The sequence below is a fragment of the Cyrtonyx montezumae genome, unplaced genomic scaffold (genome assembly GCF_038088225.1).
Source record: "Cyrtonyx montezumae isolate F1298 unplaced genomic scaffold, pur_monq_1.0 scaffold_0, whole genome shotgun sequence".
Taxonomy (NCBI): Eukaryota; Metazoa; Chordata; class Aves; order Galliformes; family Odontophoridae; genus Cyrtonyx; species Cyrtonyx montezumae.
Genome location: NW_027071824.1, coordinates 20,928,302 through 20,952,285, shown reverse-complemented (window position 1 = coordinate 20,952,285; position 23,984 = coordinate 20,928,302). Strand labels below are relative to the sequence as shown.

The 23,984-nt window shown below is 38.4% G+C and overlaps 1 protein-coding gene across 1 annotated transcript in view; it reads right to left on the bottom strand.

Moving 5' to 3' along the window:
• The window catches only part of ADSS2 (adenylosuccinate synthase 2), a 30,053-nt gene that overhangs the window by 5,593 nt on the left and 476 nt on the right, over positions 1-23,984 (bottom strand). Inside the window, exons 2-11 of the mRNA XM_065729788.1 lie at positions 14,139-14,241; positions 11,707-11,775; positions 10,967-11,017; positions 8,636-8,702; positions 6,166-6,273; positions 5,865-5,946; positions 4,424-4,550; positions 2,198-2,352; positions 1,549-1,673; positions 856-953 (exon numbers count right to left, since the gene is read on the bottom strand). Coding sequence (XP_065585860.1) covers positions 856-953; positions 1,549-1,673; positions 2,198-2,352; positions 4,424-4,550; positions 5,865-5,946; positions 6,166-6,273; positions 8,636-8,702; positions 10,967-11,017; positions 11,707-11,775; positions 14,139-14,241 — 985 coding nt within the window. The remainder of the gene's footprint in view (positions 1-855; positions 954-1,548; positions 1,674-2,197; positions 2,353-4,423; positions 4,551-5,864; positions 5,947-6,165; positions 6,274-8,635; positions 8,703-10,966; positions 11,018-11,706; positions 11,776-14,138; positions 14,242-23,984) is intronic.

Sequence of the window (23,984 nt, the reverse complement as noted above, 5' to 3'; positions counted from 1 at the left end):
GAGAGGACTAGTTTCCATCATGCTAAGCTGATGCATACTGCCCCTGCACTGAAACACTGAATTGTTTTCTCCAGAGCTAACTGCTTATCTCCTCCTTGCACCTTTCCTCCATGCCCCCTTTTCTTTAAAAGTTCTTTTTAAAGAACTTCTAAACTGTGTAAAAAAAAAAAGAAAGAAAAAGAAAGAAACCCAAGAGGGCAGGAACCTAAATTCTGAGACCCAATGAAAAAGTCAGATTTGGTGGTTCTCAGAGGGACACTGAGGGCTTTTGTGGGGAGGGGGAAGGGCGGTCAGAGATAAGTTCTCTTGCTGGCCTTTGTGTCTCACTGGTTTTCATCTTCCACATCCTGCAGCACTTCTTTATTCTGTTCTTCACCATCACCCTGCATGTCTGAAGTGCAGGTGTGACTGTTTACTTATTGACTGCTCTGTGAGTTGTTAAAGGGCACTGAATTGTTAAGACAAAAAACATGCACAAAAAATCTGTCTTTAGCTGGCTTTTCAACTGGAACAGCAGCCTCATCTGTTTCACTGCACATCTAAATAGATTTGTCTTGCTGGAAGGGGGAGATGAATAGCTTCAGATGTAGCCTGAAGGAAATGCAGACTGATTCAAAGGAAGGGCTAAAGCAGATAATGTTTAAATGTAAGACATTTAGATCACATTTTGCTCTTTTCCAGCAGGCAAATGACACTGTGGTACAGGTATGGTGCAGAGTGTATCTCAGAAAACTTTGAAGACTTAGTGATGAAGTAATAAATTCCTGTCATAAATTTTACAAATGAAAGTCCAATGCATTCAAGTATCAGGTTACACTTCACCAATATCAAAAGCTGTTTAACAAGCAGCCTTACCTGGAAAATGAGGTATGATTTCACCATCTAGTTTGTATGCAACACCAACTTTGATTTCTGGAAATACATCCAAGATATCCAATTTGGTAAGAGCCAATCTATAAAGAAACATTACTCTGTTTAAATATGTTTTTAACTCCTCTCAACTTCCAACATATTTTAAAAACACCGGAGAAAACTGATTCCTGCACTCTGAGCACATTGCAATTAATAATTTTTTCCATAGAAAAACAGCCTCTATGACACTACCCCATTCATCTGGAGACCTACAACAACAAAGTAAGCAGCCTTTTGGTTGTGTTCTTCTAGTGTTAGATCTAAGAAAAGTGCAAAATTCAAATAACAAGTATTCTTCAGTGGGCTTTGTTTTAGTGGTAGAATTTTAACTGGTTAGTGCACTGCCAAGATACTTTATGAGCGTTCATTTAACTTGGTTTCACTGCACGGTACCTGTTTGCTGTCTGCTCTCGTTGTCTGCCAAATGTCCTTAAAGTAGAAGTATAAACTAATGAAACACTGGCTCTGTTAATACCTGGTTGCATAACTAACACATGGTACTTTAAATGAAAAGCACCCGAGGCAAGAAAAACAGGACAATGTAAGTAAAGAACATGCGTAGATAGGTTTAGAGTAACCTGTAGAATATCACAGTTTTTATGTCAAGTTGCCAGCAAAGTTGTAAAAACAACTTACGCAGTAAACCCATTAATCATGTAGGCGTATCGGAGTTGCACGAGGTCCAGCCAGCCACATCTTCTCTTCCTACCAGTGGTAACACCGAACTCTTTACCTCGCATTTGCAGCAATTCTCCAATCTCCTAGCAAAGAGCAGCACTACTAGGTGAGTCTTTTTTCATTTGGAGGAAGTATACATCATATACTTTAACACCTGCCCTTATCCAGCCCTGCCTTGAACACTTCCAGGGATGGAGGCACCCACAGCTTCTCTAGACAGCAGTGCCAGTGCCTCACCCATCCAACTGAAGAAATTTTGGAGCCTTTGGACTCCTTGGTTAATGATCTCGAAAACCTAAGCATGCTGCCCAAACACTTTGTGCTGTGCCCAGAAAATGAACAGAACTATATTACAGTTTCTTACAATCAAGGTTATTCTTACACCAGAAACAGTAATGTGGAACTTATAAACTTACTGGTGACAACAAACACAGGAACTCTAGTCACAATGACAATGAGTAGGAGTAAACATATAGGTAATAGAATTAGAAGATGAGGTACTTAAACACACTGTCTTTCTTTAGAAGCAATATCAATTTAACATGAGACAGACACAATGAGTTATTTCACTCAGTTAACAGGTCAATTCTAAGGAAGACAATCTCACATTATCTTGTTCTGTAGGAAAGGCACCAATTCCAACTCTAGTTGTATATGCTTTCACAACTCCATATACTTCCCCAACGTTCTGTGGTGGCATGCCCAGACCTGTGCAAACACCACCAACTGTGCAGTTTGATGAAGTCACAAATGGATACGTGCCTATTAAAAAAAAATAATTGAGTTTTAAAAAAATCACAAACACTGGCTTTTTACAGATTTTACAAATCAAGCCTGGTAAGGATCACTACTACATTACAATTACCTAGATCTTACAATATATATAAAAAAGAAACAAAATGCAACACCATGTGCTAAGTGCATTTTGCAGTCAATCAGGTCAATCAGATTAAATAAGCTCTTAAATTCTATGCACGTTATTTGATCCTTCTTTATTAAAATAGTAGAAATAGAATTACCACTTCCAACTGGTACAACAGCAGAAACTAAGGATTCAGAATGATCATACAAGTTAAAAATTGGACAAAGATGACAAGAAATCACAACTCACGTTATATAAAACAGATTCACTATTAGAACAATGAGAAAATTTGAAGGAAGAAAAAGATATTAAAAGGTCAGAAAATACAAGTTTACCACTTTATACTTCTGGAGGAAAAAAAATGGGCTCTACAATCTCATCAACATAATATAATGCTAAGAAATCACAAAGTGTATAATTCTGGAAGTAATAGCTTTGCTTAAAAAAAATGAATCAAAAAATTCATTGCCACAAGTGAAATAATAAAATATAGGAATTAATTTTAAAAAAGAAAAAACCCAACTCCTAGAATATAATCTGGTTGACTTATGATTTACCTCTGGTTACACATTCAGCCACCAGCCTGGATACAAAATATAACTAGAAGAGTTAAACTTCCTGTAAAAGACTAGCTTTCTACCTCATGATGCAGATGTTTGGAGGTGGGTAAAGAACAGTCAAGACAAAGGCAATACAACAGTACAAAATATGGAACCAACCAGAACTGTCCAGTAAGGTTTTTCAGACTACCTACCATCAGCTAATATCTAGTTTTTGGGTTTTTTTTTTTGCTCAACTCAGTTCTTTGTAGAGAAAGACACAGGTTTACATGGGCAACGTTATATTTAAAACAGCAGTTTGCAAGTACTAATTAAGTCTGTATCTTTTCTATGACAGAGTGGCTGAATTTCTCTTTATTGGCACATTCTGCAGCTAGCGATGTCACAACTGGAGTCAATTAGATAGTTCTCGCTCATTTTCAGCTCCCACATTGGTAAACTGACAGCGGTTTATCCTCACCCAGTGTTTAAAACACAGAAAATCAGACAGTCATAGAGATGTGCAAGCATCATTACAGGCTTCAGGAAAGTGGCAGGAATGCAAGACTGTGGATTTACCATCTTCAGCATTGACAGACATGCACATTCACAACATTTGTTTCAGTATTAAGACTTCTGTGCAAGGAGGAACAGAAAATAGTCTTATCCAGAACACTCAATAATCAGATTTGGTATTGTCAAATTTTCTGACTAAGACTTGATTGTTGTCAGCTTAAGTGCCCAACCAACTGATGATATCTGTCTAGGGAGAAAATAGAAATCCCTGTGTCAATCTGTTTCTCACAGCACAGGATAAAATCTAAGTGATCCTAAGAATTCTGTCAGTACTACATACATACCTGATGGTTTTCAGACATGATCTGCATTTCCTGTGCTTACATGAAAGCCATTCTTACCACAGTAACAATCCAGATTCTCAGTGTCTTTCCTTGCATAGTAGAACAGGGAAACACTGTTACACGGAGTTCAAAATATTGACTTTTGAAGAGCTGTACTGAAGTATTTCAGTATACAAAGAATTACAAGTATTTCGCATACATGTTTTGTCTCTCTATTATGGAGATTTCCATTTTCCTTCTTAAGCATCTTCCCAAGATTTATAAGTGTGAGCTATTTCACAGGACATATATGCCTACACTGAAGTACCAGTTACAATCTCTTTAAGAAAATAATTTAATCCCCTAATTCTTACTGTCACTCAAAAGAAATAATCTTGGGAGATTCCTGAGCTTTTTGAAAATAGTAACATAAAAATATTTTTTCCACTGATTGTTTGCTAATCACGGAGAGAACAGTTCTCATGGAATACAAAATGTTTATTCCACAAGAACAGGTATGCACAGAAGAGCTGATACTGAATTATTTCACAACAAATGTATAGCAACCTGCACCTCAGAAAGGTGATACCTACCAAAATCTATGTCCAGTAGCGCTGCATTTGCACCTTCTACTAAGATCTTCTTTGGTGGTCCATGTAAAGCCTCATACATAAAATAAACACCATCCTTTACCATTGGTTTAATTTTTTCCATGTAGGCCTAAAGAACAAGAGTAATGCATACTGTAATTTAATTATTATGAAGACAGACAAAGTCTAGGTGCTTAAGTTTATACTCTGACTTTCTTTTCAAAAGGAAAAGCAAATGTAAAGATGTAAAATAAAGGCTAAAGAAATACAGTATAACATGTGATCAAGGGAAGAATTATTATATTTAGATTTACATATGCAGTCTATTGAATGAAAAAAACCAAGAAGAAAGAAAATTTAATTTCTTTAAGCGTTTTAAATACTTTAGAAATATTTGAAGTTGAGCATAACCACAGTACTATATTCAGTACAGTAATTTTCCTCAAGCTACAATTACATATAATGTTTTCACCCTAACAATGCATTTTAGGTACTCAGTAATCCTATTGTGTATCAGGTAAACTATAAACCACTGTAACACGTACAAACAAACTGATTTTTAATCCTACATATTAATAGAATTACTTTAACAGATATAATTTAAAGCAACAAAGCAGAACTTCAAACAACTCCCACATGCTCAATGCTAGTGCTCGCAAACTGAATTTAGTGGTAAGATAATTTCTTCAGCCTGATTTTCTCTAAGAATTAAACATATGTAACTGCACACCCTCTGTTCCACAGATACTTCACTATTTTTAACTCATGTCAAATTTGGTTGACGTTTTCTAAGGGGTAAGAAAATATCTCAGAAAATTAAACTCTTAAAATACTGAGAAAAGTAAGGCAAATAAGAACACTGCATGCTGAAACTGTACTATTAGACATAAGAGAATTAAGACAACTGAGAAATCTTCCAGGCGTCTCAGCTGGGTGCAGGGGCAATCAAATAAGATTTCATATTTAACCACAAGAGTTGTCTGCTGATAATCAGGCTTCATTACTATCAACCTATAATCTGACAACATGGAAAAAAGCCATTTTTTCCCCCCCTTAAGGCTTTATTACTTCAGTTCTTAAGGTTCCAGCACAAGGAATCTATACTCTGCCTTCCCCAACTACAACCTTGACGCTCGTTTTTTCTAGCCAGTATGTCTGAGTAAGTGAAAGTCAAATAATAACTCTATCAAAATAAGACCTTTTGTTAAAGTTCACAGTAGTTCTCTTGAAACCAAGTCTTTAAATGACACATTAAGAAGGGTGTCAAAGGTGCTCTCAAGGATGCTAGTAGGTTTTTAAATAGATAAATATCTATTTCCTACGATAGGTATTTTGTTTTAACTCATTGCAGAAGAGTAGAGCAGAAGAGAGCCAGTCCCCTCGAGATTTATGTCAGTAACTGCGCACAGTGACTACATCACTTAACAGACAGAAACAGGCTTACCTTGAGTTTTTTCAATTCTCCTTCAATATCTATCTCTAAGGTAGGATATATCGCTTTGTACTGATTGGCTAACACTTTGAATCTGAAAGACAGAAGTACCGAGGTTTGTTTCATTTGTTTTCCTTCTCTCACCTCCACCAACTATGAGCTACAGATTACATATCCACAATTATTTTGTTAAATCAAATAATTTTTAAGCAGGATAGGTTATAAAAAAAAAGTAAAATGAACTTGCTGTAATTGTTTACACAAAGGCACAAAAAAGTTATGCTTGAAATTTGCATTAAAATACACAAATTACCTCTCAGAAAACTCATCAAAATCAGAAACAAGATCACACATTCTGAGTCCGCTTCGAGCTGCTTTCGAAGAATATACAGGACCAATTCCTTTTTTGGTAGTTCCCAAGCTTTAAAAAGACAATAACAGAAATGATGATTGATATAAAATTAACTTTTAAGTTAATACATTCTTAGCACAAAACAAAATGTTGTTACTGTGAACCTTGTTTTGAACATTAAGAACAACAGATACTTTTACTAGTTAACAGTTTCTGAATGTCACTGTTTACAGGCATGAAGATATTCATATTCTATCTATTTTTGTTTGTGACCAGTAGCCTTTCGTATTTCAGTGAATTTTACTTATCTATTTGTGCACAGATCCCAGTTTTTCTACCCAAGAAAGTGAACTCTAGAACAATATCCTGAAGTGCTATGAACTGAAACTAACCATACCTCTTTCCTAGAAGCCTATTTTATGAAGAGCTAAAGAAAAATACAAACAGTATGGATTTCAAATCTGTGTGAGAAATACTTCATTTAATTCTGTAAGACTCAGCTGGAGCCCGGAAAACAAATACTGTCAAGCATCTAAGAGTGACACTGGTGCCCAAAATGCTGTACTTACAAAATTACAGAGAAACATTTTCCAACTGTTGGTGACTCTGAAAGATTATTCCTCCCCCTTCCTATCTACTCATTCTTAAGCTGGCCTGCTTAATGTGAGCAATAGTCCCATACCAATTAAATGTTAATCTGAAAGACTGCAAAATAAATTTTTGCCATGTTCCATTAAAAAGAATAGAGACAATACTGAAAAAAAGAAAACTTATTTTTACTGTTGAATATTACGTGGATCTTTCCAGCTGTGACCGAAGAAACAAGAATGCCATATTTGACACCTTTAAACTGTCTTGAAGGTCACATCACAACTCAGTTCATGGGGGACTCCATTTCAGGCAGAAGGTACAAGCTAATCCCAAACTCATATGTAAACTTTATATAAAGGTAGCAACTGATACGTTAGTAAACTGAAATACAGTCATGACCAGTACTTAATTCTTGTTATCTAGACCATTATGAGCTTGGAGTAGATTCAAAAGAATAACCTTGGAAAAAATAAATCAACAAATGTTCTGATTAGACTGATCTCAGGATGCGATATGTTTGTCAGCAGTTCAGTATGAAAGACAATGCAATCAACTTTGCCTAACATGGTATCATTTAACTATACTAGGAGGCTGTGGCTTAAATAATTGGCTCTAGCCTCCACTTCAATTCATACCACTCCCAAATATTTTTTCCAAGAGGAGTTGGTTTCTATTTGTTAAGACAGATCAATTCATGAAAGAGTTAAGCTTTCAGAAGACTGCATTTATTGACACAGTAAGAAGAAACAAATAGGGCGAACAGAAAGAACAGATACAGCACATTTAAGAGTGACTTAAATTTCTTAGCTTTAAACGTAACTTCTTTAGTGGCCAAAGGTCTTCAAAATAAATTAAACAATGAACGTGTTTCATTAATTTTACTGGGCTTTTCCTTATAATCTTTAATGCTGACTAATGAAATATAGCTCCATCACGCAAGTATCTCAGTGGCTCCTGGTATTTTAAGATCACAGATATTACCACAGATATTATGCTCCACAATCATTCCTCGAGAACTGCTGATGTGAAAATACAGGCTCATTAAAAATATACATACACACATACTCTTTCTGTTGGTACAAGACAATCAAGTGTGAAAATGACCCAATCTAAACTGACGAGTTAAGATGTAATAGCAGCCTGTGTGAAGGAAGACACACCCAAATCAGACACTCTGAAAGGTTATTGTCATGGATGATAATGCTCTATAGGTCTCAGTAAGGAAGACCAAATTGCTTCTCATCCACGTAAAGAGATTATAATTACTGGTACCTTGGAAGTCATACTTTACTTGCCAGCTGTAGACTCCCCACATTTAATCATGCCAGCTTTTCTCCTATTCTCAAGAACTTGTGAACTACTTAGAAATCGTGTATGAAACATAGCACAGTTTCTAAAGCTTTCAAAAGCCTCAGGAAGTCAGTAGCAATATGAATTAGGTAATATGAACATGCAATTCTAAAACTGAAGCATCCTGAGAAACTAAATTATTCCTACCAGACCTATTAGTTATTTGGAGACAATAAAGCAGCACTTTTAAATGTGTATTTACAGCAACATACCTCCTGTAATCAAAACACTAACGAGCAGGAACCCTTTTTACAAGGCAAACTGAGAACCAGAAACTTTTCCAGAAGGCAAAATATTTAGCTAAAACCCTTTCATTAGGAATAACAAAAAATAATTTAAAAAAAGAACAAAACAGAAAGCAATTCTAGAACACTCCACATTACAGACTTACAAGGAAACTCAATACATTTTAAATTCGATGACAATCAGTAATGGAAATCCAATACATCAGTTCATATGTTTGTACTAAGCCATCCACAGAAGTACCTACTTCTTTCCTGCTTGTTCTTGCCTTTGTTGTTCCTGGATGCCATCAGCAGCTTGGTGGAAATCAAATACTAAGAAAACAAAAATAACTTCCATAAGTATAAATTTTGCATGAAACAACCAACACATCAGTAATGCTCAGTTCAAACCAATTTTAATCATGTTCATCAATATGAAAAAAATATATACACACACTGATGAAGGAAATAAAATGACCTTTAGAAGCTACCACCCCGCCCCAAGTCCTGTGCTTTTTTAGAATACTAATGTAGGGCTACAAAGATGATAAAGGGCATGGAACACCTCAATTATGAGGAAAGGCTGAGAGATCTGGGTCTGTTCAGCCTTGAAAAAAGAAGACTCAGAAGGGATCTGATCCACATCTATGAATATCTAAGGAGTAGAAGGCAAAGGGATGAGGCCGGACTCTTCTCAGCAGTGTGTCGTAATAGAACATGAGGAAATAGTCACAAACTGATGCACAGGAAGTTCTGCACAAATGTGTGTGGGAACTTCTTCACAGTGCAGTGACGGAGCAGTGGCACAGCTGCACAGAGAGGTGGTGGAGTCTCCTTCTCTGGGGACATTCCAGACCCACGTGGATGCCTACCTGTGCAATCTGGGCTAGAGAGCTGCTTTGGCAGGGGGTCGGACTCCATGATCTCTAGGAGGTCCCTTCCAACCCCTACAACTCTGTGATTCTGTGAATACTTGCAAGCCGCATACACATCTTCTGTAGAAAAGCTAAGACATTTCAAGCTTCCAGTGGCCCAAAATAACGTATGGACAAGAAAGAACATGGCAAATTTGAATAGACTTAAACTTTCCAGTTTAACTGATGCCAGCTCATTTTAATTAAGCACTATATCCTCAAAATTAAAGAACTAATCTACCCTTAACACAGGTAGGATTGAAATCTTCCAAGGAACTTGCTCCTCCAGTAAGAGCTTTAGCTTTTCTAGAACAAAAGTGACTTTCCTCTCTTACTTTACCGAATTTATTTTTATGTTTATTTCCACGCATTCCCATAATTTAAAGGATTAGATCAGCAGCCTGAACCTATTTTAAGTTGATCATTTGTTACAGTCTAATTGCTCACAGACTGCCAACATTCATTTCAGAGACAACATTCATAATACAAACAGATCTCCAGACTGCCCTTCAAAATTTTCCAAACAGAAGCATTCTGCAAGTCCATTAAGATAAAAGGCTGAATGATCAGAAAAAACAGTCCTTTTTGCTCAGGACCTGTTTACCCATGCAAATTTCATGGTATTGCCACTGTATGTAATATAATCACTGCAGAACAGTTCTTCTAACAACCCAATCACTCCAAAGAATTCATGTCCAGTGATTCCACTATCAAAAAGAATTTTAGAAATTTAGGAACTGTTACTCAGCTATCTCGGGTGAAGAGTAATTGTTCCAAAATAAAAGGGTATTTATTCTGAAATAACACATTCACACACTGAGCTGTTTCTGATTTCCAGATAAGTCTTAAAAAACACCCTTTTTCTTCCCCATGTCACAAGCTTTTGTCTGATAAAGACATGAGAAGTTCCCATCTTCAGAAGATAACTACCACAGCATCAATAATACTATTTCCTAATATATGCAGTTATATAACTATTATGTCACAAAATCTAATTTACAGCAAGAATTTATGTAGTGAAGACAGTCTAGGAGAGATTAAAGGAAAAGCCTCTAGCACTGAAGCTCTGTTTTGGTGGTTTGGATTATCACCATTTTTTTCCAGGCTCTAAACTGAAGAGTCTTCTGGAACAAACTAGAATTAAAGCTTGATTCATGAGCACCCTGGGAGAAAAAATGTCATTCTCTTGATCCCTACAGAATCCTTCCCACAAAGTTTCTTTTCTGTAGTAGATGGTATTTTAGCTGGTAGGAAACTCATTAGTTTGGAAGCCACATCTAGTCACGTGGTTTACCAAAAGAAATTGACATATTTCATGAAAGAAAAGTAAAACTGCTTTTAAATGGAAGGAGGAAATGAGTACTACAGCGAATTAACTTCTGAAGCACTTTTTGACTGCTTCCCGTATCTTATCTTTAGCTTTAAAAGCGAACCCCATTTCCTGACTACAATTACAAAGCGGGATTGAAGAATCAATGGAATATAAACCTAGAAGGGGGTACCCATGTGACAGACAAGTTTTTTTAGGGTCTTCAATAAATCAAAGCAGCTACAAAGTCTAGCATACAGAGACACAACCCAACGAAATTCTGCGATACATGTAAAGAGATGGCTAAAAATGGTCACTCTCTTTACTGCCACAAGTTCAGAGAAAAAGGTAAAAACTAAAAATTGGGAACTTACCAATGTGAGCCCTGTCAGAAATTACTAGTCTTTTTTCCCAGCCTTCTAGCCCTTAAAAGACAAAAATAGTTCAGATTATGCTTTGTCTAGTATTTTTCTTTTCAGATGTGTAAAGGAAGAATACTTTCAGTCTTCAGTCAATCTATTAATAAGCAATCACATTTTAGAGAAAAAAAAGCATAGATTTCAATAATTAGAAATTAACATCAGCCAATTAAGCTGAGACAAACCAGGCTTTTTCTGATAAGGAATTCCTGATATTCTACCAGCTCTTCAGTTTCAGCAATCAATTAGTAGTTCTATACTTATGAATAATTCAGTTGATTTACCTCATTTCTAGCAGACTGCTACCAAACATGGCCACAGACACGACACCAAGAAGCCAAAAAGAGAACTCTGAATCAAGAGGATTACTGTCACACTTACTTGCATTAATATGCATCATCACAGTGCATGCTAAGGTTACGAGAGGTACAGTGTCTTTTAACAGGTAACATACTTTAACAAGTTGTTTTACTTATTAAATTCACTACTTAAAGCAACAAAAAAGGTCTGCAGGTAATTCATATTTAGAACAGGTTCTGTTCTGAAGTTGTAAGGAGATCATTTTGGCTGCCCATACTTCCCATCAGGGCCCTGGGTCTTTTAGCAAGACTTCTGTCAGAAAGAAGCCAAATCCCAAAACATATTAGGAAGCAGCCACAAGTTATTTCAGGAGTAGTAACTGAAGGTTTTCTCACCTTTTCCTTTCTTTAAGTTTTTTTCAGTTTCTTCGAAGAGTCCTGGCAAATGAATTACAACACCATTTCCTGAAGAAAACCATTACATCAAGTTTAATGAATCGTGTTGAACATGGAAAAATAACATTTCCACCAATTCAAAGACGCTTCATGTTTTGTATGCAGAGTATTTTATTTTTTTTAAACTCTCTATACATTACAAATCTCATTTTAGTAGTTAATCTACAAAAGACTGATTTATACCCAAAGTGTGCATCCCTAACTGTACACAATGAACCCTTTTAAGAAGCTCAAACTTTCAATTTACATTAGAACAAACAGTAACTACACTGTGGGACCGTTCAAAACGCAATTTCCTCTTCCTCATTTCTACACTTAGCCTCCCTATTTACACTTAATTTTAATCACCCAATAGTTTTAAAAGTATAGTACACTTCTAACATCGTTATGAACATTAGCACTCCCTCAGGCATTCTTCATCTGTAAAAAGACACAGAATATTCCATGTGGAGAGTTTGGGTTATTAACTAGACTAGCAAAAATAGCATTGAAATGTTCCATCAGAAGCAAACTGGCTTCCCTACAGGAAACAGATTTGCCACACTGTCACATTGCTCAGAAACAGACTACTCCATTAAACAATAACACTAAGTGCTTTAAGAAGCATTTCCATACACTAAAACTAAACCACCTTCAGGTGACGCCAAACTCAGTAGATTTAAAGCTGTCAGTATGAGACTACCTGTAAAAGAATGAAGGGGCCTGCTATTTGGAACTATTTGGAAATCTTCTAATTTAATCATCTAGTAGTACAAGTATTTTGAATACCAAAATATTGACTAATGAAGACGCCTTCATTAAAAAATTCAGGGCACAATCCTAATCACTTCTTCCCTCTGCTCTTCCTGCACCTTTTTTCTTTTCAACTATAAACCCTTTTAGGGCAACCTAAGCAAGACAATTTTTTTTCCTTCTACTAAATACGTTATAACCTCTGAAAGAGTTTTTAAACACATCAGTGCAACAGTATTAAAAGAAGCTTGAACAACAAACTTCAGAATAGCCAAGGCCAAGAGATGGGAGATAGACACAAAAAGATTTGTAAAAAGCTCTCTCCTGCCCACTGTATTTTTACAGGGTGTTTTTTTCTACTTGACCTGAGTCCAGAAAAGAGAACATGGCAAATGGACATCTTTTTTCACAGCATTCCAGAAATAACATTTAAAAGAAACATAATAGCAGATCAGAAGAAAATAAAAGCAGTAATGTTTGTCATAGTCCCAAAAACTAGGAGAAATTAGCATCCCAATCTCCCCTCTATCAGAGGGAACCTATATTTACATGCCTGTCGGGCAAGGAGTTAATCCAAAACAATTCAACTGCCTACCAAGTCGTAATAAAAAAGCTGAAAGGAGGCAGAATAATTGAGAAATTCCCTTCAAGTACAGTGTTAATGCTAACTGCAAGTACACAGCCACTACAAAGCCACCCAAGAGTTCTGCAGGTACTAAATACTGACAGGTGCCCTTCAGTTGCTACGCTGTTTAGCAAATTGACAACAACTTACTAATTGCACAAGAACCCAGCGGTTTGTAGAAGACCACTGTGTAAGGGACAGGAGTTTGCAGTATCAAAAAAGCTGGCTAGAAATCTTGGCAGATCATAGCCTTCAAGTAATGCAGAAACCAACTCTATTTGTGTATGAGCACATGAACACATGCATAGCACTGTTCCATATTCATCTTCATTCTCAGGAAGAAACGTTAAAGGCTATGCAGTATCATCAAACAGGTTAGTCACAGGTGTAATTTGAAGAAAAATGAATAGGTCCAGAAACAGGACTCCGAGAGTGAAAATGGGGTAAGTACACTAGTATGGAACAACAGAGTACACTCTAAACCTCTTTTTGGAAAGCAAGAAGATAATAGATCCTGTCATCACTTGGTACTGTCACTGGCCCAAATCTTCTAGCACACTCTCTTAAAGAGACCTTTCAACAGGACCTACACAGCACATGAATCTTCTTTGATTCAACATTACCTTTGCAAGCCAATGGAAAAGGAAAGAAAGATCTATGTGGCTAACGGTACTGGTAGTCATTTACAGAGGTTGAAGAATAAAAAAGGGGAGTAATTGTGAGAATAAAAGAAATCACTGATAGGAAGGAAAAAAAGGGAAAGGAAAATGAAGATATGCTTGGCAGTTATCTGCTTCCATGGATAGAACAATATAAAAAATGACCTATCAAAGACAATAAAAGAAACATCCAGAATCCAAAATTTTGTTTCTGCAAGCAGAGCTCAAGCCTCTAAGAATACGAAGAATAAAAACATCAGTTTCTGTCTGTCCTCAAGAATACTGTGTTATTTTAGTATGTCAAAAGTTTGCAGTCACATTATTGTCTGTTTTTGCTTTACAGAGACCCTACTTACCAATGAATGCTGTGACCTTTGGGTTGATAATCCCACTTGGCAGAAGATGGAAGTCATACTCCACAGAATCCACAACAACTGTGTGCCCTGCATTATTGCCTCCCTGAGATGGAGAGGGGAAGAAATAAATTAAAAAGAAGTATTAATAGTTCCCCATACAGAAGGCAAATTAAAACAAAATACACATATGAAAAAAATTCATTCCATCTTCCACTTTGCAGCTATCATTTCTGCTACTGACAAGAGACCTCCTCCTCCCAGTAAGCCTGCTGAACTTGGCTTGTCAATCTTGACGAATCCAACATGCATATTATCTGTCATAGATTTTGAATGGTATTTTTATATTATTAAGCAATAGCAAAAATGCTTTTTAAAATAAGATTAATGATTTTTTTTTAGGAATTATTGAACAGAGCTATAAATATACTGGAATATACAAATGTTTCTAAAAGCTATCAACAGTTTTGCTACATTTCTATTACACTTAGGAAGAATAAGCATTAATAGTCAAACTGCAACCTTAAAAAAAAAGTCAAAATCAGCAGATAAAGCCCTAGAACAATTAGGGAGGAGAAGGTCAGCTGTTTGGCAGCATGCAAGCTTGTTGTTTTGCATTTGTGGTTCAGACTTTTCAGTGTTTTTCTACAATAACAAGACAAGTTCATTCTATGCCTCCTCAAGACAGTATGAGGCATTTGTATCTGAAAACTGCTGTTAAGAAATGACTCAAGAAACAACCAAGACAACTGTGGTTAAGTTACAGATCACTTACACCAACTAATACTCAGCCTTTCTACCTTTTCTCACGATCATGAAGTATGAGAGCATTAAGAGATTTGTTAAACTGTGAAATACGTCCAAAATACAAAAAATAAAAATAAAAAAGCCTGTGTCTAAGTCTTACAAATTAAAAAGATTAACAAGTACTCATTTGCTATATTTTTGAAAATAAGCTTACACTCTCTTGTGACCAACGTATTTCTGCAAGACAAAGGAACACAAATGGGTCTGCTCAGCATAACTGCAAGAGCAGCACTTAAAAGGCATCTTGCACCAGAAATACACCTGAAGTGCTCTGCATGAGCCAATGGAGACTTAACAATTCAAGCCTTCTTCCAGGGCAAGACAAGTTTGTCTTGCACTGGAAATGCAATACACAAAAAGGAGGTAAAAAGATTATATGAAACATTAAACTATGGAATCGTAAATCCGAAATATTTCACTGTAGCTTATAGAATAACTTTTCTAAGCAATTGACTCCAGAGCTACTCACTACTTCTAAAACATTTTAAAAGGACAAAGATGATACATAAAGCCATATATCTGGCATGATAAATAAGGAATGTTCTCAGATATCCAAACCTCTCTGCCATAAGTAAATGCCTCATCTCAGCTTATACCAGTATGACACTCTTTGGTAACAGAGGGAAGGCTTAAAGACCTCCACCCAGGGAGAACACCTGAATTTAAGGAAAATTGTAATATATTAGAGTTTTTCAATGCGGTACCTTGAAAAAAGTTGTGGATTTCTGGCTACAGATGGCTTTCACTGCAAGTGACTTAATCAGAGAAGTCCAAATTTCCCATTCACAACGTATGAAAAATAGGTTATCTGATGAACTAAGTTACATACATAAATTACACAAGCTATTTTAGTAATAAAAGACATGAGTTTCCTATTCAGTGTTTGAGAACTCAAGCAAAGTAGGCAAAGAAAGAACAGTTAGGTACAAAAAGAGCATTTACAATAAAGTTAATCTGCTGAGTGGTAGTTACCTTCTTCCTCATCAGATTCCTTCTAATTATTCCCGTTAGATCCATCAGTAATACCAATCTAGACAAACTGAACCTGGGGACTGACACGCTTTAAATGAAAATTCAGTAAATAGGTCTAAGTACAATATTGGAATACTGAGGAAGTAGCAATTTGCCAAGAGGAAGATGAGTCCAAACCGAAATCCTATACTGGCAGGGAACGTTGTGTTTTGCTTCTCAAGTTATTTAAAAACAAGTTTTTTTTCTAGTCAAAATGTTTACAAAAAAAGTTGGCCATTGCATATCACGATTGACAATAAATTCTTAGTCTCTTAAAGATTGCCATGCTCATGGTGCCATTTTTATGTGCTAACATAAAGTTCAGTGGGCAGTGTGCCTGAGTAAGGTGCACAGCATAAGAACAGAGCTGCTGTTTGTTGGTAGTGTCAAGATTTTTCCCTTGCCCTACTGAATGACGTCAAGATACACAAAGGTGTGTTGTTTCCATGCTCATTTGAAAATACCTCATGGCTGACAGAATAAAACTGGCATTTTACCCTTTAAACCTTGAACTGCACACACAGCACAGCTCGTACTTTCTCCAGAAGCAAGCTAATTACCCAAGTTATATAAAATTCTACATGCTTGCAACTAAAGCAAAAAAAAAAACACAAAAAACCCTCATCATTGTGTGTGATGAATCATCGCTTGAATGCACTCTTAGGTCTCAAGGTTTCTTAATGCTTGCTTTCAGATTATATTCAATTTTTCTTATCTCAGAATTTAGTTGTTTGTGTTAGGAGAACACCTACCTACAGCGTGAAAAGCCTGTATTCCAAATGAGCTGCTGCTACTGATTACCGGGTAGAACAATGGACAGGTAGGAGTGCTCGGTCAGTTCACATCCTCCTTTCAGTATCAGTCCATCAAATGCTTTAATTTCTTTTTTATTTTACTTTCAAACTGCATTTCAGGAGAGCTCTACAACAACAACGTTCAGCGAATTTGGTCTTCTAAGCATTGACTTACCTGTAAGTGCAAGTGTTCTGTTCCATAGCTAAGGAATTGTAACATATCAAGAGAATGATTCACATCTTAAAGTGAACTATCAGCAAAACGTACTCACATTGTATGCTTAGATACTGCACAACACAGTTTTGATAAACAATTCCGTTTACAAAAACACAAATTTAGAGTTCTAGTGGCAGGGGGCTTGTTTTGTTCTAGGGTGCTGGTTTGGGTTTGTTTCTTTTTTCCCCTGTTGGTGCTATTTGTTTCTTTTTCCCCTTCACTCAGAAACTGATGATAACTTCACAACTGTTGCTTCCTGGCTTAATTCAACGTAGAAACTGCGCAAGTCACTTCTGGCTTCAATCCTTTCCATCCGTATTTCTCACTTCTCCTCCCGCACCACAGTGATCCAAAAGGAATCAGTTGGGTCATTCAAGCCAACACTCCTTTGATTCAATTACTGAAACATCAGTGGAGAACTCCTGTGTTTAACTAACAGTGAAAATAAATTCCATTGTTTATTCTCAAATAATCTTCAAAGTTTTATGAAGCATTTGCCAGAGGGAAAAAAAACACAGAGGTCATTTCTTGAAGCACATTTAATAGACTCAAGACTTGATGTGTGTGGTACTGCAATGACATATTTAATTCTGAAATTATGTAAAAGCGACATTCTGTAAGACAGCAAAGATGCAATCTCCTAACACAAAAGAGAAGCAAGAAACTCCTTTCAAGAAAAAATAAACAAACACACAGGACTGGAAGAAAGCTTTCAAGGTCTGCAAGACCCCTGCTGTACGCTATCAAACGAAGTGAACCTTTTGATGCAGCTATGTGCTCTCTCCCTGCTTCCCTGGCTTCCAAGTGTATTACAGTTATGTAAGGTCTGCAACATCGTGTTCTTCAGTTTTTCTTATTTAACACTGAAATAATTCTCTAGGTTGTGCTACTAGCCCATTCAGGTAAGGATATGAACTGTCCTCTCCCCAGTGTTCTAACGAAGCTTACTTCAAAGACAGACAGCTATTTTTTGTATTTGTGTGTCTCTGTCAAAGCACTGTACTGGGTAATTTTTAGCAAACTCTGAGGTTTCTAAAATTTGATTTTCAGAAGTCAGCAATCTCCACATAACTGTGTTTGGAGGAAGATGAATGAAAAGTTAAAAGCATTCACTTTTCACTTGCCCTTTTCTCCCTTCCTTACACTAACCTTTCTACCCACATATTTTAAACAATCAACAACAACAAAAAAAAAACCCACAACATATTTACCTACTTTGTCTAGAAGCCACACCCCAAAACCCAATCCCTATGAAACACCTGCTTGAAATATTCCTTTCAGAGCAGTAAGTTGCTCAGAGAGATTTTAAGGAAAAAAAAGTTTGTTTTTTCTTTCCCTCTAACCTGTTAAAGAAGATTAAGTAGCATAAAAATCCTTCTTCAGTACCACACCCAGGGATCTGCACTGGTATAGTGGATACAGATAGGCCAGTCATCACTATACACAGAAATACTACAAAGTACACCTCTCCTGACAAATGTGAACAGGTTCAGTTACACATGCAGAGGTGGTGTTCAGATAGCAAAGGCAGCCGCATGTCTTGCACATCTGGGAACCACTTGATAAACATTCTTAGGAAACACCCTTCTTGCAATAGTTTCAAGAGCTTGAAAATACTATTTTTTGAAGTGAATCATTATCTGCTAGCTAGCTGACATTTTACTGGGAACAAACTTGAAATTTCTACAAATCAAACAAGTGACTCCTGCTGGCCAAGAACTGCCATCAAAGTGCTGGAAGTCAACACACTGGATAGTTTTCAAAACACCTTCACTGCCAGTTAAAATATTTGGGTTAAAGAACTGGATATTTGTGTAAGCACTTGACTACAATGTAATTATTGCTTTTTCCTGAGCTGTGAAGACTAAAAGCAGACAGAACGCTTGAAAGTCATTTTCTGGAACCAAACCAGTAAACTGAAAAGAATGTATGAACAACCTCTAAGCAAAATCACCTTCTCACCTGGAACCCTCCTGAACCCACTGTTTGTTGGGGTGTAGATTCTTCTTGCTGATTGCTCAGTTTGTTTTTTGCTAAATATGCAGATACAAGCACTGTTTCCCTAAGAAGTTATTCATTTAGCTTTCCATAAATATATTTCAATACTAATGTTCACTAAGGATGTAAAAATTTAAACAAAAATAACAATAATTTAATGTTTACTCATTTAAGAGCTCACCAAGTGAAGCCCACAATTGAGGAAGCACACAATCTCGTTTTCAGAAGAACTGAAAATAATACAAAGTCACTTTGAAACATCTGTAAGAAAATCCCGAACCAGAACTCTCCTCCCTGCTGAGTTTGCTTTGGGAATTGCCATGCTCACGGGTTTGCAACCAACCTCACAGACTCACCTGAAAAATACCAACAGAACTTTACTGCTGGTTCTTCTGGTTAACATGAGGATTCGCAGTTACTCTATTTTCTGGGCATATAGAACTTGTCTGTACAGAATAGTAGCCAAATTACTTAAATCTGTCATGAACATTATCAAGACAAGGGAATATTTCAGACCCTGACACCGTGCCAACACCAGCACCCTCCTAACTGCCTAGCCTGCATTACCACAATTTCACCCAACAGCTGAAGCACACAAGGGGATTTATTAGAAAAACAGACTGAAATTACTATTAAAAACACATTGTGATGGCTCCAATAGAGATATTAAACTCGAAATTGTTTAAAGAAGCTCTGAAATACCAGAATTCACACTAAAAAGCCCCCAGAAGCCTGCATCAGTCACTGCCTTTTCTTGTGTAATGCAAAGCTGCCTACCTTAAAAAGGGTTGCCTCTGGGTAGAGCAAAGAAGGCTTCCAAGCTAACTTCTCTAGAACAGCAATTAGTTGCCTAGTTTAAGAAGATGTTATCTTATGCCTGTATTCAGAAAGGAGTCATGCACTTCCTTGAGCTCTCCCTATTGGAGGTGTATGGGTGTACGTGCTTTTTATTTTCCCCCTTTCCATCACATCCCTGCATTTATTTTCAGCTCAGAGCAGCCACTGATGTTTCTGAACTAGTGACTGCCAAGTTGGGCAAGAAGCAAGTCAACGTTGCTTTGGTATCATATGACTGTAAACACTTTCATTAAACTCTTAGATAAAAAGCCACAAATGCATCAAAAGAGCTAGATATCGTCACTTCTTATAATACATACATCCCTTCCTTCTTGTCACATGCAGCTTCTTAGCATTCCAAAAACATCTTTAACAAGGTGATCAGTGTATCCAATCCTGAACTTCCCCTACGTGCTCCAATGCAGCTTTGCAATTAATGGGCTATTTGCCCAGAGAGATGGTGGAGTCTCCTTCACTGGAGACATTCGAGACCCGTGTGAACTCCTACCTGTGCAACCTGGGCTAGGGAGCTGCTTTGGCAGGGGGGTTGACTTGATGATCTCTAGAGGTCCCTTCCAACCCCTACAACTCTGTGATTCTTCTACTCATCTCAAAAAATGTTGTACATTTCTTCATACTGACTGAACTAGCTGAAGAACATGATATTCAGAAGCACTCTTTAGATCCAGCTTCAGCTTAGTTCCACCTGATTTGCAAAATCTACTGTTGCAATGCCTACCAATACTAAGCAGGAAACTGGACTCAAAATGCACATCTTCATCTGAGTCAGGGAAAAAAAAGACTAAGCTATTCCAGAGATACAAGATGAGGTGAGGGAGGTCAATAAGGAAAAAGAAAAATGCTGGAAGCGCCGATGGGTGCAGTGCTACACTGCTTCAGTGCGTGAAACCTGCCGTTGTTTTCTACATTCTGCAGCAATAGAGTTCTCTTGTGCTGTGAAAATCTCCTCTTAACAGGGACAGGAGGTTCCAGCTGCTCTTCTGTTTGAAATAATGCCTTGTTGCTTGGATCGTTTACAACAAGGAGAAATCACCTACCCCAGCACTCTGAAGCCAGTCTGCAAAGCACTCACTCCAGGCGGGTCAACAAACTGATTTTACTGACCTCTCTCCCCAGCAGCACGTTACCAGCATGCTGATGACCACTGCAAGGCCCATAGGTGCAACCAGCAATTCAACAAAGGGAGAGCTCCAGCATGCCATTATCTGCAGGGTGCCTGATCTGTTAGAAAACTGTAGCTCCTCACCCTGTCATTCCCCATCTCTGCCTGACCTACAGGGGCTCTAGACTAAAAGGCCTCTTCAGATGAAAATATGTAGGAAGAGAGGAGGGCTAGGAGTCAACACACTGCAATACGCACGTTAGTGGGTCAGGGGTAGGAACTGTGTGACACACAGAGCATAACAGTAAGCAACAGGCAGGCTACGCTGGTACCAGCTGAGATGTGGGAAGAAGCTGCAATTCAGTTCTGAAGAAGCAGGAAGATAGGGTTCTCCAGCATACTGAACACTCCTTAATACTGGAAGATTTCAATATCTTCTTCATCTCTGTGGGTTATTACTCAAAATAAATCAGCTACCTGTAGAGCTAAGCCAGCAACCTGCAAATGTGCTTAAGAAAGGAACAAATGAGAATCACGCAGCAAAGGTAGCACATTGGGTGGTATGTTTTTCTTTGCTGTACTGTGTACAGGAGTACATTGGAGAGGAGGTAATAAGAGACATGTTTTTTCTACTCTTTGTTTCAATAAGATGATTACTTCAAATCATTTGCTTGTATTCTTTTGCCATTCCCATATCCATTAAGGAATGAAATTACAGTAATCAAATTCCCTAACTTGGTTGCATTTTGCAATGTAGGAAGTCCCTTAATCAGAACAATAAATGTTCTCCTTTTAACTTTCCATTACCCGTGGAACTGGCAAAACACAACATATACATTTAAACACTGCCAGCTCTGAGGGCAGCAAGGCTGACTGCTTACTAAGAGGAAACTCTGACAATAAAATACCCACAAAAGCATAGTTTTCCTGACAACTACTTCAGAATCCCAAACCAATTCTTATTCTGTTTCACTGTCTGGACTATGGTTCACATAACAGCAGGTAAACAGGCTCTGGTCTGTAAGTCACCAAGGATCAGATGTAGGTTTAAGTGGCAGAAGTCACACAGATGTATTTGCCTTAATGAAAGTATCACTTGACCAGGTATCTCTTACCCAAATGTAACAGTGGAAGAACCAGGACAAGCCATGCCTGTATTGCAGGCATGTTGGCATTAAATGCATCTGAGCCCTCTGTCCTGGCAGTGCCATCATTATACAAGCACAGATGCCAGAGCAGCTGCATTAACACTCCATACCTGCAGCCCCCAGGCACGTCTTCCTTTTAGCCTTGTTTGTTAAGGTGTGGCATTTCTGAAACCACAACACTAATTTTGATATATGCAACAAGAAAACTTCACATCCTGTGAACAAGCTCCAAAGCCAAGGTGGTATTTGGAAGAAACAGCCACAGTACTAGGTGCCTTGGCTGTACCCAGGCAGCCACCCAGTTCCAGGTGCCCCAGCTTGCATCAGCCAGCTGCAGAAGTCATGGGGACACCTGCTACCTATAAGACAAGGAGGTACAGCAAGTAGAACTCTGTCCATTGCCTTTACAGATGCTGTAAAAGTCAATGTAAAAATGGTCCTGCCCTGGAACAGAGTCAGTTATGACCTGCAAAACCAAGCACAGTGGTATGAAGCCATGCAAGAGCTCCCAGACTTTCAGTTCCAATACAATACTTTTCCAAAACACCTCTGATCTGTTACAACCTACTGAGCCTGCCAACAGAGTAGTTGTATTAGCACACTTAAACAGGAACATGACAGAAATACTTGGCCAACAGGTGTTCTAGCAAGGATGTGGCTGAACAGAGTTCAACAGTGAGACAGAACCCAGAAGTAAGATCTGTAGGAAGCTGCCATTAGCCAGGATCAGACTGAGGTACGATCTGTCTTCACGGGCTGTACTGCTATGAGACACACAGGAGTCACCTTCATACTCTTGTGCAGCAGCAGTTACAAAACCATCAGGGGGATTCCTGAATGACACACAGGTCAGCACTGCTGGAAGGGAACAGCCCTATCACCCCTCTCATTCTGGGAAACCTCCCTCTGTGCTTACCTCGCCCTAGGCTCCTCATTAGGCTCCAGTGAACTAAGTCAAGTCACTTTTGCTTACTAAAACTGTACAAAGTAAAACCACCACCACCAACAAAAAAAAGTTTCCTGCCATTTTCACGACTTAAACCAAGTCTGAGGACGGGCGGGGGCCCCAACAGCAGGAGGCCCTCAACCGAAAACGGAAGAAAGGAGGGAAAAACCCCTCCTTCCTTCGGCAGCAACAGCCACCAAGACCACACCACAGGTTTCCCCCTTTCCTGATCTTTGCTCAGCTGACTGGAAGAAAGTGGCACATCCATTAAGTCTGGCCACATCCCCTTCCCCGGCAGGCACTGGCACCACGTGCCCCAAGAGCAGGGCTGCCGAGAACAAACTAGTCCCCGTGCTCTGTGCCCCGCAGCATATTTCGGCTTGTGTAAACACACTGGGCACGAGAAAAGTCATTCATTTGCAAAACCAGTTGTATTTCTTGACTTCCAAATCCACCTTCAACTGCCTCAGCCTCGACAACCCCAGCTTTGTGCACGGCTCTCCTTGGATCACAAAACGTCTCAGTGTTTATGCTGTTAGGGGAAAGGCGCTCTTTTCCGAAACGCATTTATCAAATACGGGTCCGTGCGCGCAGCCAGCGGCAGCGGGCAGATAGCAGAGCCGAGGTGCAGCCACACATGCCGTGGGCATTCCGCGCAGCTATACCTCTAACTTCAGGAAAAGACTAACACAGCTCCAGCTCCGCACAATCACTACAAGAGAATTATTAAATAAGCAAAAAAAAACAAATAAAAAAAAGATCTCTCCTCGGACCTGCGTTTGTTTTGATGCAGGCACCGAGGAGCGCCCTGCCTGCGGGCTGCGCTCACTCCGTAGCCCTTCTGCTGGAGCAAGGCCTCCGCACAGCGACCCAGGGGGTGATCGCAAGGCGGACAGAGGGACTCGGCGCCTCCTCCCGCCGCTCACCGCCTTTGGGCGGGCGCACTTCCCGCTCCCCGGCGCCTCGCA